Source organism: Sturnira hondurensis, unplaced genomic scaffold, assembly GCF_014824575.4.
Source record: "Sturnira hondurensis isolate 20B ecotype Veracruz unplaced genomic scaffold, ASM1482457v3 Scaffold0019006, whole genome shotgun sequence".
Lineage (NCBI taxonomy): Eukaryota > Metazoa > Chordata > Mammalia > Chiroptera > Phyllostomidae > Sturnira > Sturnira hondurensis.
Genome location: NW_028091637.1, coordinates 3,081,409 through 3,099,308, shown reverse-complemented (window position 1 = coordinate 3,099,308; position 17,900 = coordinate 3,081,409). Strand labels below are relative to the sequence as shown.

The following is a 17,900-nucleotide window of genomic DNA, read 5'->3' as shown; positions in this document are numbered from 1 at the left end:
CATTCTTACTCATAACAGACAGGGAATTATAATGAAACATTCTTTCCTATCTTTTAGATTGGTAAAGGTCAAATGTTGGGTGGTGCCACACAGCCCTGGTGAGGGTGTAGGGAAGATGCAGGTGTGTCTGAGCTGGAGTATAACTGGGTACGACTTCTGTACTCTGGCAGTCTGCCAGTACCTACTGAAATGGAACACTTCACATATTCTTCACTGTAACAATTCCAACTCCAGGAATTTATCCTACAAACATACTTACACAAGTCTGCAAAGACATTATGTACAAAGATACTAAGTGAAGCATTATTTCTGATGGCAAAATACTGGAAATAACCTACGTATCCACTGCACGGAAACTGGTGAATAGATTATGGCACATTCATTCAAAGAAATACAGCACGGGGCAAAAGCAGGGTTACACTTGTGAGTACTTGAAACAGAGTTTATTTCTGTTTTATTATTACTTATTAATTATTGAATTATTTTCCTTATGAAAAACTGTAACCCTACTTTTCCCTTGTCCTGTATAATGGAGCTGATCTATATATATGAATACAGGATAATCTTGAAGATGATAAATGAAGAAAGCAAATGCAGACAAATAAGTCTTTGGGAGGGGAATGAAATTATCAGGCAACAGGTAGGAAGACTCAAGTTTACTGTATATCTTTTGTGCCAACAGAACATTTTACTGCAAGTATGTGTGTGTGTACATATATCACCTATTAAAATTTTTAATTTAAAAATTTTTAATTGATTTTAGAGAGAAGAAGGGGAGGGAAAGGGAGGAGAGAGGAGGAAAGAAGGGAGGGAGGGAGAGAAAATTGATTTGTTGTTCCATTTACTTATGCATTCATTGTTGCTTCTCATGACTAGGGATCGAACTTGCAACCTTGGTGTATGGGAGCAATGCGCTAACCAAATGAGCTACCTGGTCAGGGTGAGAAACTGTTTTCTAAAATAAAATAATCTGGTTTTAAAAGCAAACCACCAAAAAATAAGTGATTTAGAAATTTTTTCATTGATTTTTAGAAAGAAGGAGGGGGAGAAAGAGAGAAACATTGATCTGTTGCTCCACTTATTATTTATGCATTCATTGGTTGATTCTTATGTGTCCTGACTGGGGATTGAACCTACAACCTTGATGTATCAGGACAACACTCCAACCAACTGACCTACCCAGCCAGGGTGAATAGGTGATGTTTTAAAGTGAGGAGGGGAACAAGAAAAAGAAGAAAGTAACTGGAAGTAACTTGAAATAAACATATATATTATGCTTTATGTAATTTCCTCGTTGTATAAACTATTGTTTTATATAATCTACAGGGATAAAAACTGAAGTAAGGTAGTGGACAAGTAAAGGGAAAACACATATGCAATGGACAGGTTTATGATTTGGCAAATGCCAAAACAAAAAACCTTATTTAATCTAATCTTCCACAAAAAGAGTGAAAAGGAAGTTTTGCAGTAACTACAGAAAAGAATGCAAGGCGATCTAATAAAGGACGGCTGTTGGCAACAAGCTGAATTACTGTGCTTTTACCAAGACCACTTCACAGGCCAGCTCCCTCATGTGTGAAGAGTGGGGTTGGCTGGACCTGAGAGTGGCAGACCAGGGGTTCTAATCCTGGCCCTGGCATTTACTGTCATGTGATCCCAATCACATTACTTAATCTAAGTTTTAGCTTCTTGTGATAATGAAATCTGCCTCTCAAAGTGAGAGAATCAAGTAAGATAATGAGTGTAAAGTACAGTATAATGTTAGTATAAAATATTAGGCATTAAAAATACAGCGTGACATGGAGCACACAATTCACCGTAACCACCATAATGTCAGCAGAGTTAGAAATGGAAACGAAGGCCCCAGGGGAGCTTAAAGAAGGTCATTGGGTCCATTCCCCTGCAGAGGTGCCCTTCAACCACAGGTAATTGTTTTGATTTATTTCAGTCCTTATTTAGGCCCTTGTGGGAAGATTAATTTATCTGACTGCTTTAATTGTTCATGCTTTTATGATTTATTAACTAATGAGTCTTTTAATGAGAATATGATACTTTGTGAGGCATTATTCTGTACTCTATGTGGAAAATAGCTTCCCAATTCCAAAACACTGAGAACATAATGAAAAAGAGAAAATGTGAGTTTTGTTAATCTTGTCAAACATCAGTCTTTGGGAAATCCATTCTGGAAATTTATAGCTCCAAAACCCCAGTTTGGGTTGAATACTGCCCATTTTTCTAGGTGAGGCCATTTATTCTAGAATTCTGACCCCCAAATCTGCGTCTCTAGCTCATATCGCTCACTCGAACTCTCCATCTGTCAAGCTGCCTAATGAACACTTTCCACCCAGATATCCTCTGGGTTCTTTGCAGGAAACGTTTCCACTTGGTCATTCTAATGAGAAACCACAGAGTTCTCACAGATGTCTCAAATCAGACATCACTGCATACGAACGACACTTCTAAAACAGTGCTCCAGGGGACATTTAGCAGTATCTGGAGGCATTTCTGTTACAGATTGTGGCAGGGGGGTTGGGGGGAGACTGCTATTGGGTAAAGCCAGGGATGCATCCTACAACGGAAAGAATAGCTCTCCATGACAAAAACCTAGCTTGTCCAAAGTGTCAATCATGCTGAAGTTGAAAAATCCTGCTCTATCATATTTGGAATGTGAACTCTATACAAGAAGAGATACCTCTGTATGTTCAGTATCTGGACTGGTATATGGCACACACATGTTTGCTGAATAAACAAATGAAAAAAAGAATTCATATAAGGGGGACCCCCAAACTATCAGAATTATCTTCTGGAGGGTAGGCCCATTATAGTACAGGCTCCCCCCATTAGGTGAGTGTCCTAGGAACCCATCTGTATCAGTGCAGCAGCTGGCGTTGTTGTGAGAGGCTGCATTTGGCTCAGTGAACATTTTTTGAAGACTCTTTCAATGTGCTCACCCATTTCACGATGGGTGATTTACGAGTGCACCTGCCCATAACACAGCGAGCGTTCAGAAGTTTTTGACAAAAAACCGCACAACCCCTGAGCCCCACCCTCCCTATTCACCAGATCTGGCCCTGAAAAATTTGTTTTGTGTTTTCCTGACAAAAAAGTCCTCAAAAGGAAATGTTTTATTGACATGGAAGAGGTGAAACAAAAACACGACAGAAGCACTAAAACGCACTAAAATCAATGAGTTCAAAAACTGTTTTAAGCAGTAGAAAAAAATCATCTTGGTAAGTGTATTACATCAAACTTTGAAGATGACTTAAGTTTAAACATGTAAGAATAAACACACAATTTTTAATAAATAGTTTGTTTTTGGTTCTTCCCTTGTGTGTTGTTACCCTGTCTTCATCCCCCAAACTCAACCTTCATGTTTTCAGCCCAGACTACTGTATCAGCTCCTATTATTCTCCTCATCTCCATGCTCCCTGGTACTGTGGCTCATTCATCTTTATATATAGCAGACCTTGAAAGTAGTAAGGGCTCGATAAATCTCTGCTTTATAGGTTAGTCTTGAAATGCATTTAAAAAAGCAACCAACGTACAAGAATTTCTAGTAGGTTTCTGCTAACATATTGACACCATACAAAAATTTACCTGATTGCTTAGCGTAGCTAGCCACACCTGTATGAATCAGTGTAGGTATCTGATCTCCAGTGTTTACTTCCAACCTTTAACTTCTGTCTGACTTTGTTTCTCTTTATTTTTTACAGGGCAAGACTGGTTTAGCATATTTTCCCCCAGTCGTGACTGATCTTGGGCAGCTGGGAACTGAAACAACCCTTTCTTCAATTTTCCTTGCATCTGCTTAAACAGAGATTTTCCTATGAGAGATTTGTTTAAGCTACCTTATCAAGAGCTCCAGCTCCAACTCTAAGGACAAAAAAGCCTCAAGGAAAATTGATCATTGCCGTACAGGGGTTAATATTTGACTGGTATGGTCATCTTAAAAATTAACTCAGACCTCCCTAACTGTATCCGAGCTTGAACAAAATAACATTACACGTAGCTATTCAAACAGGTAACACATCTAAATAAAGTAGAGAATACAATTTTTTCTTATGTGTAGAATACCATCTCCTCATCACAATTCTCAAGTGGATGATAAAATTTGTTTTTAAGTTTACAGACACTTGCCCTGGCTGGGTAGCTCAGCTGACTGAAGTATCATCCCATAAGCCAAAGTTGCAGGTTCGATCCCTGGTCAGGGCACATACAAGAATCAACCAATGGATGCATAAATGAGTGGAACCTCAGATCGATGTTTTTCTCTCCTCCCACCCACTTTCTCTCTCTCTAAAATCAATGTAAAAATCCCTGTCTTATTAAAAAAATTAGATACTTAATGAACATAAGGTGTCTGTTCTGTCTTGATCTGCTTTCATCAGGGGCTCTTTCCTACAAGGTTAGCAGAATCTGAAGCTTTTTGCAGCTCAGATGTGCAGAACATTTTTTTTTCTTTATAAGACTATTCCCTCAACATCACCTTATTGCCCTTGAACTTTCTGTGAGACCCTGCGGTGTTTCAGAGTTCCCAGTGGTTTGTTTTCTGAGACTAGTGGGTCCCTACTCTTCGATGTTTGGGATCCTGAAGACTTCATCTTGAAGGTACCCCGCTCCTTTTTCTTCAGAAAACCTTTGTGAGGGGAGTGTCACTTGTCTGGATCTGTGGACCTTTCTTTGGAAAGACCACCTCTGCCTGATGAGTGAGCTGCCATCTGTCCCCGAGTCTGACAGCAACAAAGCTCCTCATTTTCCAAACATCTGACTGCTTCACTCCCATTCTCTTTGCTCATTCCACCTCACTGTAAAAAAACACCCTCTGTGAAGGAATTTAGGCCTGTCCACTCCTCCCAGTTATGCCGACAGTAATATCAACAAACACCAACTCCCATTTGGAGTGAGGTCACATTCCATAGAGAAAGGAACTCCAGAGCCTGGAGGGACATGGCAAGAAACCCCCACCTCGTCTGAAACCCCCACCTCTACAGCAAGACTGATAAGGGAGTGTGAGTAGATACCAGAGGGGCTGATGCACACCTACTCCACCAGAGCTCGGGCAAAGGTGCAGGTGGCTGAGTTGACTCAACTTGAACAGATTATGCTGGCTTGGGCAGAAAGCATTTCAGAGTCAAGGATAAACGAAAGGCCTTCCTTCCAAATGTGGAACTGAATTAGACTACACAAAGCAAGGGAGAGTTGGATCCTCCCAAAATATGACGGAATGGAACTTCCTTTCAGCCTAATTTCCTATTAGCTTATAGCCATAGTCAATTTACTTTAGAACAAATAAAGTTGCTACCCTATTACTTAAAAACAAACACAATTCAGTCCTACTTCTTAATACTCCCTAAATTGGTGGCAGCTGGACACACAGACGGGCACGCTCTGCGCTGTTTTGAAAGCGGGAAGACAGCGACCGCTGTTTTGATCCACTCTTATTCGTCACCTTCATTTAAAAACTTCACACAACATGAAAGCGTAGCATGGCACACTTTAAAGGGGTTTATCGAAGAGGAGAGTGTGCACTAAAAAGAAAAACAACAGACTCCTGAGATGTAAGCAACAGCCCAGTTATGACACTGGGGACACAGGCTGCTTTTGACACTAGTTAAGTGTGAAAATGTGAAAAGGACCTGCAAAATGTGAAATTACTTCTCCTTTAGCTCAAGGCTAGCAAAATCCAGAAATCTGCACTCACGGTTCAACTCTGAAGCACTAAACACTTGGTGTCTGTGAATTGGGAACACACTGGGGGAAAGCCCAAGGTGCTCTTGGAAAGGGGGCCCCGGGCAGCTGTGCAAGACCAGCGCTCAGAATCTCTTCTTAATTTCTTCCCCTCCTTTGTCACCTTTCCCGTCTCCCTCCCAACACACCTGGTTTAGAGATTGACCTGTTACAATTAACTTACACCACAGTGTAAAATCTAAGAACAAGTCCTTCTTGCAGAGAGTCAAGCAATTTAAATTTTCTCTGTGACAGGGGAATGAAAGATTCAGTTTAGAACTGGGTTCGAGTTCCAGTTCTGCTACCTACTTCCGATGTGACCCATGTGCCACTCACACTCGGCTGGGCCTCAGCTTTCTGATGTGGGGTGGGGCGGGCGACAATGGATAGTGCTTTTGTGGCAAAGTTGTACGGATTAAATGAACCCAACCCATTTTCACTGAATGCCTACTGAACCACTAGGCATTGCTCTAGGTGCTGGGAACACAGGAGAAAGACAGCAAGACAGAGGAACTCCCTGTGACCTTGGAGTTTGTGTGCTAACTGGAGAAAGGAAAACATAATACATTCATAAACAAAGAAATGTATAATGCAGGAGGGCAAGGTGCTATGGAGAAAAGTCAAGTGTGGCTGGCAGTGGTGGGGAAGCTCAGAGGGAGCATACAGGGTGGGGAGCTATCGCCCAAGAGCTTCTCTGAGAAGGTGACGTCTGAGCAGACACACGAGAGGAGAACTGGAGCCAGCCAGGGCAGTTTGTGGGGGCAGGCAGTGCAGGCAGACAGGAGGGGAGGTGCGAAGGCTCTGTGGAAGGAGCACGCTCACAGTGTGTGCGAGCGGGGACTGGAGATTGTGAACAGTGTATTGTGAACATGGAGAGTTCTGAAGGGTCTTAAGCAAAGAACTGACAGCACTGACTTACATTACGAAAGGAGTATTCGGTGTAGGGGTGTACACGGCGGGAGGAGCAAGGTGGGAGCAGGGAGACCAGACAGTCTTCCTGTGTAAACTGGGGGCGGGGAGGCATTCTGAACAGGGTGGCTCAGGCCAGAGTGTTACTACGGAGAAGTGATGAGAAATGGTTGGAGCCTGGACTTGTTTTGAATGTTTATTTTGAGCCAGGAAGACAGATCTAGATAGGCTGTGTGAGAAGAGTCGAGGGTGACTACAAGGCTTTTAGCTTTACCAAGTGGAAACCCTGAGTTTTCACTCGTGGAGATGAGGAAGACTGGAGGAGCTGCTTTGGCAGGAGTGGGGTGAGGTTGTGTAATCCACAGTTTATTCTGGAACAGCTAAGTTTGAGGTGACTGTTGGATGTTCAACCAGAGATGTCAAACAGGCAATGCAATGTGTGTGAAAGCACTTGATTCACGGCCAAGGCTTTGAGTGAATATATAACTCAGGTTAAAAACAAGTTAATTCACGTTACTCCGTGATAAGTGTGTTCTCTCAAGGCCAGAGCAAATGAGTAGGCAGTCGGGTTCACAAACGTAAACCACTGCTCCTTCCGACAACCCTGGGAGACACTGTCAACTTCTTTACTCCGAGCAGTAGCAGGAGCAGCAAACACAAGCCAATGATGACAACCTAGTGAGAATAGCATTGTGGAATTCCTTGTTGAACTTCGGATATAAGCCTATCCCTGGCTTTTAAATGCTGGATATCATTGCTTCTCACTGCAATTAGCTATTTTATTCACTAGTAGCCTTGACTTGTCAATTTAAGCTTAAAATCTAATGAGGATAACCAAATGAAGACTTTGAAAATCTGATGGACCTAAATTATCTATTTTATCATCTGAAAGCATGCAAAGTCTTTCCTACTAGCTGACATCTCGTTAGTAAGCAGTTCATAGTTCGATTTCATAAAAACATACCAAAAAACCCCCATTAAACATATAATATTCTCTGAAAGTTAAGATTTATCTTAAAATGTATTTGATAAAGTTTGTAACGAAAGAACAAAGTATACTAAAAAGGTTTTAGATATGAATATGCATGTAGTTTAGTTTTTATTGTTAGTTTTTAAACATCTTAGGCACAAGTTTTACCATCGTTCCATTTTGGAAACTAGCTACTGACAGATCCTCTCCCATCACCAAAGAAAACAATTCTTCCAGTAACAGATCTGAACACTGAGACAGCATGTCTGACTCGTGCAGAGGTTGTCTGAGATACTAAAAATAAGTAACAAACACGACTGATCCTCCTACCTACCTACCTACTTTTAAAACTGCTTACAGTGCCCACTTATTTTTTAAATAAAATATCCAGACCCACAGGGTGACAGAAAAAGCCAAATTATGAATTGGCTACCTCTACGCATTTCTACTGTAAAAACAAAGACCCAGCCCTGGCTGGTGTGGCTCGGTGGACTGAGTGCCAGCCTGAGAACTGAAGGTCACCAGTTCGATTCCCCATTGTGGCATGTGCCTGGGTTGCAGGCCAGGTCTCCAGATGGGGGAGTGAGAGAGGCAACCGATACAAGTCTTTCTCGCACATTGATGTTTTTCTCCCTCTTTCTCCCTCCCTTTCCCTCCTCTAAAAGTAACTAAATAAAACCTTAAAAAGACAACAACAAAACAAAGATCCAACCTGTAATAGAACATGACCCCGCAGTTAGGATGTCATGTCACTAGAAGCGCCGCAAATGTTTCTAATTGTAAACGAGACACTGTGTTGCAGTACTTTCAAAGTGTTCTTAGTTAAAAAAACTAACACAGGATGAAAACATTTTATGATTTTGCATCTGAATTTTTCAAGTACGCCTGTTCATTTTATTTGGTGTGAGACTTAAAAAAACCCCTGCACATTATTCACAAAAAAGAGAAACAACTGAACAAAAGAAAATGTGAAAATGATTCTACATCTCACTGGTAGTAAAATAAGTGAAAATTAAAGCAAGCACAAGGTATCACTTTTCATCTATTAGACCGGCAGAGATTGAAAAAGATGAGGAATTCTGGGAGCAGAGGGGTGCTCTAGGCTATCATATTTGGGTGACAGTGATGTAGGCCAATACAATTTTTTCTGGAGGGCAATTTGTCCACCTTTATCAAAATTCTACAAGTGCATAAACCCATCTACCCAGGAGTCCCATGTCAACAAAACTGCATCAGGAAATATGCTACAAGTATATAAAAATATTTAATCATAAAGATGTTCATCACATCATGATTATAACAGAAATTCTGACGAGAACTTAAACGTCCATTCGCAGAAAATAAATTATATTTGATATGTTTATATAATTGAACACTTCAGAACCTCTATATAACTGTAATATAGTTACGTGGTTTTTTGAGATATATGTAGTGTTGGATGAATATATAATGTTAGGTAAAAAATTTATTCTGAAATCATGAGGAATATGTCTAAATATGTGTATACAAATTTGTGTGTATGCACAAAGACATAGTTGTATGTGTACATATATATGTAAAGAACAAAAATGTCAAAAGAAAAAATGGTATGAATAATTACTTTCTGGATTAAGATTACAGGTAATTAAAAATTTTCCCTTTTACTTCTCTGCAATTACTTTTTATTCTATTACAACTATGTAGACATTTTTAAAGTTGAAATATTAAAATATGCATGAGACTTTTAAAATAAAAAAGTGTAGGTTCTGAGCACAGGAGTAATTATCTATGAAATAAATAAGAAAATGTAATCCTCAATATAATATAAAGCAATTTCTCCTTTAAAAATAGATAGGTAGCTGAGACAGACTCATAGAGAGAGAGCTAGCTGATAGCTGTGGGGTGGGGGCTGAGTGGGGATGATGGAAGAACAGAACAAAAAAGAAAAAAGGAGAAAAAACTCATGGAAAGGGACAACAGTGTCGTGACTGTGGGGGTGAGCAGGGGGAGGGGAAGGAGAGTATGGGGGGACAAATGGTGAAGGATGGAGACTTCACTCGGGGTGATGAACACACAACACAGTGTGCATATGACGTGTTGTGGAACTGTGTACCTGAAACTTGGATAATTTTGTTGACCAGTATTACCCGCCTAACCAAAATTCAATTAAAAAATAGAAATAAAAAAGTAGATATCTGTATTATTACATTAAAATGTACATTTACACTGAAAAAGAAATACAGTATTAAAAAACTTTGGGACACACCAGCAGTTCATTACGCTTTTCTTTTGGGCCACAATACATGGTTATTTCTAAAGTTTCATTAAACAATTATTTGCGCAGAGAAATAATATTACTAGAGGTTAACAATTCAACTCAAAACTTGGTATCAGATACTTCAGATACAATTAATACTGTTATACAAACAAAAATGGCATCGATTTAGTAAAAGGTGCATAAACATACTGATCACATGTATAAAATATTAAGGTACAACAACTGTACTCAGATACAGCATTTGGAAGTATAACAGATAGTCAACCTATTTAAATCTAGTATACTAAGTATAATGAGCATTGCATACTTACAAACACTGTTTTGCTTGCCTTATTAGAATTTAGACAAATTGAAATAGTTCATCTCTGATTTTGAAAAATTAGGTGCTGAGGTGTGGGATGTTCAAACTGATGAAGCCCTACTCCCAAAAAGGTTCTGCGGCAAGAAGAGTCATCCATTTCACTCCCCTGACCTTTAAGCAACACATTTGAGCACTACAGTATATAAAAGTCCTCACTAAGGCTTCCAAGTTGGGAGAGTTTGGGTCAAGTTCATCTCATGAATCCAATCATACTACAGACTAATTTTATGGTATGGATATTTGATAACCACTGGATAGCCAATCAGATTGACTTGTGAGCCTCTGCTTTTACCAACAATTCTCCCTGACACCCACTGATACCTTGGGTTCAACCTTCAGAGTGATGGATACTGACTGAATCAAAATGTGTGGTTAAGGTTGTTGGAAAAGAGCACAGGATAAGGGCAACAGAGGGGAAAAAACCCAACACTTAACCCCCAAAATGGATTATTTAGATTAACAGAAGACTAGAAAATGCGTGAGCTCGGAACTTGAAACTCTTAATAAAAAGTCTTTGTTTTAGTTAACACCTGTGAAGACACTCAGAAACTTTCCTTCCTGAGAGTGACATATCTGTCTACAAAATTCAATTTCTAAAGCTGACACATCAGGTGGTGATAATACGTTTTGAAAAACTGCCTATAGGTTTCTAGTAAATGTGCATCTAAATTGTGATGGGAATTACCAAAGTTTGGTTTTTCTTTGTCAACTGATTAGGCAATTTGAGAAACTGCCTAATCAAATTCATTCAGTGGAGGGATTTCATTTTTTCTGGTAATATTCTTGAGAGGTATTAATTCATTTCTTTTCACACTCCCAGTAAAGGGAAACCAAGCAGCTATTCAAAAGCAGACTGTCCAGCTGTGGGTCAGACTTTCCTCTTGTAGAACCGAAATCTGCTTTCCTGTAACTGATGCCCTCCCACTTCTGTTTTTGTGCCCTCCAGCCACCCAGGGTAGAGTCTAACCCCAGCCCACGCCGCAGAGTTCCTGAAACATCTGAGCATAGACATGACGTTACCAGCCAGGGCTTTTTTGTTCTGAAATCAAAACAATATACAAGCATCAATGGAATAGGAGAAAAAAGAGGAAGAGAGGGGAAAAGCAGGAGAAAGGGAAGAGAATGAAAGAAAGTCACGGTGAAGATCTTATTCTTGTTTTTTCTTTTTTTTTAGTCCTCCCCTGAGGATGTTTATTAATTTTAGAGAGACAGGAAGAGGGGGTGGAGAGAGAGACAGATTGATTGGGAAATATCCACGTGAGAGAGAAACATTCGGTTGTCTCTCACAGGTGACACGGCTTAGGTATGTGCCCTGACTGGGAATTGAACACATAATCTTTTGGTGTATAGGGCAATCCTCAAACCAGCTGAGTGAATGACCAGGCCTGGGCTATTCTTGCCTTTTAAAATTGTTCACTCCAACCTGCAACTCCAACAAGTTTTATTTCCTTCTGCACTGAGGGGTAAGTCATGCCGAATGAGAATTCTTTCTTGGTACTCAATCCATGGAGTCAGTGTCCTCAGGGTCTTTTCCTTTCCAAAGTGGAGAGCAAATTTACACTTGTCGAATGATTGACTTATGGGCAATAGAAAGGAATGTAAAGAATTCTTAAAGTACATAATCTCAATTTAAATAAGTGCACATTCACCCATGTTCTCATTACATTGTACTCTTGCACTTTCTCTAGTCATTTATTATGAGTTTTAATTAATCAATCATTTGTAATAATGGACTATTAAAACACCTCTTTACTGAATTTTCTTGGCATGATTTTTAAAGTCTTGTGGGTCACACTTTCCATTCCAGTGCACACGTGTCCTTCAGGAGAGCAGCTGAACAGTGGGGCCCCAAACTCCAAGCTCCACAGCGGGTGCCGTGAGCCTCGCCGTGGTGGGGCTCCCTCCACCTTCAGTCTGGCTCGGGGGCTGGGCTCTGGCTCTGGCTTCAAGCTCTCGGGCTGGTAGCAGCCCAATGCTACTCCCCTACGTTCAGCTCTAACATGCTGTCTGATGTTACACTTAAACATATACCCCAGAAAGGGGACCCTGAGAAAGGACGCAAAAAAGTGAGGAGATATGAATAAAGGCCTGGGGTGGAGGAATAACCTGTAGTTTTGTGCATTCTGCTTCTTTTCACACACGATCAGCCCTGGGATGCTGTCTATGCTAACAGAGTAGACATTTATTCCTCCAGAGGTATAGTTAAGAATATGTATATGTATACACACATATAACAACACATATTGCTAAAAATGAATGAATACTTGACACTGACCTTGGGGGGTTTGAACGGATAGTCTGGTGAAAAGGTAATGTCCAGGAAGAACACCCCTCCTTCATAGACAGACCCCGGGGGTCCCAATATAGTTGACCTCCATTCATAAATGTTGTCTCCTTTGGGTCCGGCACTGAAATAAGACATACAAAGGACATGTGCTTAGAGATTATATAAAGCTTGTAATTAAAAAAAAATCTATGTATGGTAATAATAAATTGAGTATTTTCATAAAAACACAACAAAGTTAATAGGTTCATTATGATGTCATCACTATTCTATATATGAAATATGTTGGTATTAATAAAAGAGAACAAAGAAGACTGTCATTTACAACCCTAAGATTCAATGGCCACAGACTACAGGTGGAAACACAAATATTTAATAAAGCATGAAATTACTTGTGACATTCTGAATAGGGTAATATGGTCACAAGGCCAAAGAGACACATTTTCAAAGCCAAAGGAGCAGCTAGAGAGAAAAAAAGAGTCTACTGCTCATTTTGTTAACAACTGAGAACACAAATGAGGTTCACGGAGATCAGAAAATGTTCATCATCCATAAAATTCAGCTCAAGTATCATATCCCATCGATTCTTCACTCCTCTGTCTCCACCCGGGGAGACTCCCTACCCATTCCCCTCTGCCCCCCTCCCCCCACCATCCCCACTGGTGTGGTCTGTAGAAGATAGGACATTTCAGTTCACTTCATAACTGTGTGTTGTAACTGTTTACTTTTTCTGTCCCTCCCTAGAACAGAAGTCCCTTGAGAAACAGACTTAATAGATGTTGCCTTGTCCTCCGTGCCCAGTACGCAAGTGTCTGTTGGATGCTGATGGACTAGAGCAAAGCAAGCGAAACTACATGGCAATTGAAGGCAAACATACGTCTCCGGGTCTCAGAGAAACGCACAGGAAGAAAAGGCCCACACGAGCCAACAGAACTGTGTTACTTCTCTCAGGTGAACAGAGGGGTAAAAATAATCAAGCTTCCAGTGTTCTTTTTGCTCTCTCAAGCTAATACCTACATCTAAAGCCAGAGGTTATCCTCGTAGGCTGCAGCAGAGTGGACAACTCTGTGGAGTGGGAAAGATTTTTACTGTCAACAGAGATTTGGCTTCTCTCATTTTGAAATCAGTTTATAGCTACAAAAAATCCCCCAAACCCTGACACTGCTGAGCCTTGTATAAAAAAAGCATGCATCTAAAACCAAGTCAGGATTATTTTGGGAATGCAATGATGGTTTAATAACAGAAAAGCGTTAATGAAGCTACCTCATTAAAAGATTAAGGAGAAAAAAATCGATAATTCAATGGATGCAGAAAAAGTACCCAATAGGCTTTAATAGCCATTCATGATAAAAACTGTTAGCAAAACTGTAATAGAAAGAAACGTCTTTAACCCAACCTAATAAAGGGCATCTGTAAAACCTCACAGCAACTAATATATTCAATGGTAAAATAGTAAAACCACATCCTTTTAAAAGTGAGGAACAAGAAAAGGATGTCCGCTATACCCATTTCGAATTATTACTGTATAGATATATCCATCAAGGCACGGCGGTCACAAGGGAAAGAAAGGCATGTGGATTAAGATGGAAGAAATAAAACTGTTAACATCTGTGGTGTTTATGAGTATAGAAAAAACTTTCCAAGTCTCTAAATAATCTATTAAATTTAATAAAAGAGAACTTGTATAGGAAAGTGGTTGAATGTAAGATCAATATGTAAAAATCAAGTGTATTTTAATATACCAACAACTTAAAAATGTATTTAAAATGCCTTTTACAGTAGTAGTAAAAGTATAAGAAACCCATGGATAAATTTCATAAAAGTAAAATATTATTATGAAGAAAATTATCAAACTTAGTGAAATACATGCAACAGAATTAAATGAAGATAGATACCAACTCTTTGGGTAGGGAGACCCAACATACTACAAATGTCAGTTTCTTCTAAATCGATCCAGTGAAAATCTAATATAAATCTAACAGTTTTTTAAAAAAACGAAACTTGACAAGTTGATTCTAAAATGTGTTTGGAAGCTCAAAAAAAAAACTTAAACCTTTCCACATGCATATAGAAACCTGATGTCTGTCAGAACTGATGGGGCTAGGAAAAGGTTTTGTTTTTAGAAAACAGAGAAACTGGTTTTCTACCTAAAAAAACAGACAAACCTCAGTCACAGATGTATTAAGTACTTAAATGCAAAAGTCGAAAGTTTTAGAGTTTAACTAAAGGGACTGCTGACAAGGTGAGCAACACAGCTAGACAAGATATTTGGAGCATACACAATTGACCGAATTCTAGTGTTCAGTATATACAAATCCCTATTAATCAATAAGAAAAAGACTAATAATCCATTCAAAAAGACATAAATAGGCATTTTCAAAAAGAGGAAACATGAATTACCAATAATCGTATAAACATATTCACTCTCATTAAAATCAGAAAAAGGAAACAAAATTACAATTTGATATTATTTAAATAAACGTATGGGCAAAAGTTAAAGCCCGTCAAAACCAAGTGTTGATGAAGATGTGGAAAAACAAGGGCTCCCATACACTGCTGATGAGCATGTTCAATCACTTTGGATAAGAATGTGAATAAGAATGTGGACCTACCTACTTAAGTTTTATATATATATATACATACATACACACACACACACACACACACACACATACATGCTCCCATATTACAACACAGTAATTACATTCCAAGGTACATAGCCCAGAGAAATTTTTATATATGTGTACCAGAAGACATACACGAGAATGTTCATAGCAGCACTGTTTATAAATATCAACACTGGGAATAATGCAAATGTCCCCTGATAGAAAAATGGATACATTTACCCAAAGGAATATTACACAAGCACTGATAATACACAAACTAAATGAATGCATCTTAAAAATATATTGAATTAAAAAGCACATCTAAAAGGAATATATATGATATGATACTATTTCTACAAAGTTTAAAAACAAGCAAACAAGAAAATATACTGTTGAGGGACACATATACATATGTGTTAAGGCAAAAAAAAAAAAGAGAGAGAGAGAGAGAAAAAAAAATTCAAGAGAGTAGTTTCCCAGATGGAATCAGAGCGTGGAGGAGTAATACACTGGGGATTCAACGGTTCCTCTAATGCCCCACTCCTCAGTACACATGGCATTCAGGAGTTTCCTTTTATGTGACTAGATTCCATAACTTCCACGTTAGATTTGTATAGAGCACCAAATTTTCATACTAGGAAAAAGTATGCTGAAAAAGTCCACTAAAAGGCTATGTGAGAACAGCAAGCAGCAGCATGTTTAGAGTGTGAGCCTACGGGATACACTAGAAGCTTACAATGATTATTTTACACTGTATATGGATACATCTCTAAGCCAAAACACTTTAAAACAAAAACTGTAAAGGCATGACAGTGGCTGTGTTAGGAACAGGGGAGTACAGCGGGGTATTGGAACAAACAGGTCTGGAGGCGGGGAACAAAGGAGAGTTCAATTTTGTCTCGGTGTTTGATTTCTCTTATTTAAAATAGATGAAGAAAAAAGTAAAACCACAGCCAAGTTGACTGCAGAGGGTTGAAATATGCTGAGAAGCAGTGGGGCAAGGGACCAAACTATAGCGTTCCTGCCCCGTCTTCCCTTTCCCTGCCTCTCCGGAAGCTGCCAAGGAGGTGCACACAGAGCGGATTCGGGCCGATGACAATTCCGCTTTGGCAACAACAGCTCCTTGTTGCCAGACAAGCTCACTCATTCAGATGAACACAAACATGGTTACACCCTGAGCTATAATTAGACCCAACATGAATAGGTAAGTTTATCAGAAGGAAGGGCTTAAAAGCAGAGCAAATTATAGGTTTGTAGTTACATTCCTTCAAGGTAGAAGAAGAAATTTAGTTTGAAATGTACACACAGGAGAATACAGAGCTATGAAACAATGGGCACAGACACATTTCCCAAACACAGAGATATAATTTCTCTTGGTCACCACACACACACACACACACACACACACACACACACACACACAGTTATATAATTTAGGCTAATTGAGGAGTCACCAAATCGTGCCACCAAGGAAGAGACTCAGAAGAAGGCAGAGGAGACACCTCACAGGATGGAGTAATGTCTGTGGATCTGACATTTTGGCGCTTGATCACAAGTCCAAATTTCATTGGTTCTTTGAAGTCAGCCGGCTTGTCTATGCAGTTAACAGTGAGCTAAGTACCAGAGCTAACATCATCACTCTAAGTTGGTTTCTAAGCCCCTCAGTGCGCCTTTTCAAGAACACACTGTCTGGTCTCCTCTACTACCTTTTCGAAGTGGCATGTCCACAGCACTTGGGATCCCAGAGCGTCAGCAGTGGCTGTGCACGCCACAGCCCCGCACTCCACCCCTATGTTGCTGCGGCCGCCCGGGGGAGGCTGGGGCGGCCGGCCGGAAGTGTCGTGCACCACACCGTAATCGTGTCGGTGTCCGACATGTGAAATGTGGCTAGTTCAAGTGGATAGGTGCTGGAAGTGTAACATACATACCAAGTGTCGATGACAGTGCAAGAGAAAGGAAAAGGCACCATCACCTCTTGTTAATCGTATGTTGAAAAATGATAATATCCAGGATGTACTGGGTTAAAATAAATGAAAAATCACTTTACCTGTTCCTTTTTACTTTTTAAAATGTGGCTGTTAGAAAATTTAAAGCTACACACGTGGCTCACAGTGCATTTCTACTTGATGGCACTGTCCAATATAACTTTCTGTGGTAACGGAAATGTTCTGGCCCTTATCCTTATCCGGAACAGTGATCAACAGCCACGAGTGCCATTAGGCACTTGAAACGAGGCTGGTGAGCATGAGGAAGTGGATTTTCTATTTAATCCGATTTTAATGAACTTGAATCTAAGTAGCTTCCTGAGGCTAGAGGTCACACACATTGGACAGTGCAGGCCTGGATGCTCTAGGAGCCCGTACTGACCAACATGGTTTTTAATATGTCAGAATTATTTCGATCTGTGCAAAACAGAAGAGTGAGCTTTTATACACTCTGATTGGACCAAAGAAGTGAGGCACAGATGCTGCAAACTGTTTTCTACTTTTAAGTTGGTCAAGTAAAAGTTGGTGCCTGAGGACTGCTGTGGTTCGGAGGGGTGACGAAGAACCGGACTCGAGCTGGAGGCAGCCCTGTCTGTCTGAGTCCCAGCCCTGTCACTGGCAATCTGTATGACACTTGGTACATGTGTGATCGTGTGTCTTAGTCTCCTCATTGGCAAAGTGGGGCAATTACAGCGCCAACCTTGGGTTGCAACTGTAAAGTTTCCGCAGCACTGTACTCACAGAGTACAGTGGTACTCCACTGTACTTGATAATGGTTCTGCAATGGGCCTGATTCTTAAG

The 17,900-nt window shown here is 40.0% G+C and overlaps 1 protein-coding gene across 2 annotated transcripts in view; it reads right to left on the bottom strand.

The window, feature by feature from the left end:
• Nucleotides 1–17,900, bottom strand: part of UBE2E2 (ubiquitin conjugating enzyme E2 E2) — a 264,128-nt gene that overhangs the window by 57,396 nt on the left and 188,832 nt on the right. For both annotated transcript variants that reach the window (XM_037070765.1, XM_037070764.1), the window contains exon 4: nt 12,500–12,632. In XM_037070765.1, the coding sequence (XP_036926660.1) occupies nt 12,500–12,632 (133 nt within the window). The remainder of the gene's footprint in view (nt 1–12,499; nt 12,633–17,900) is intronic.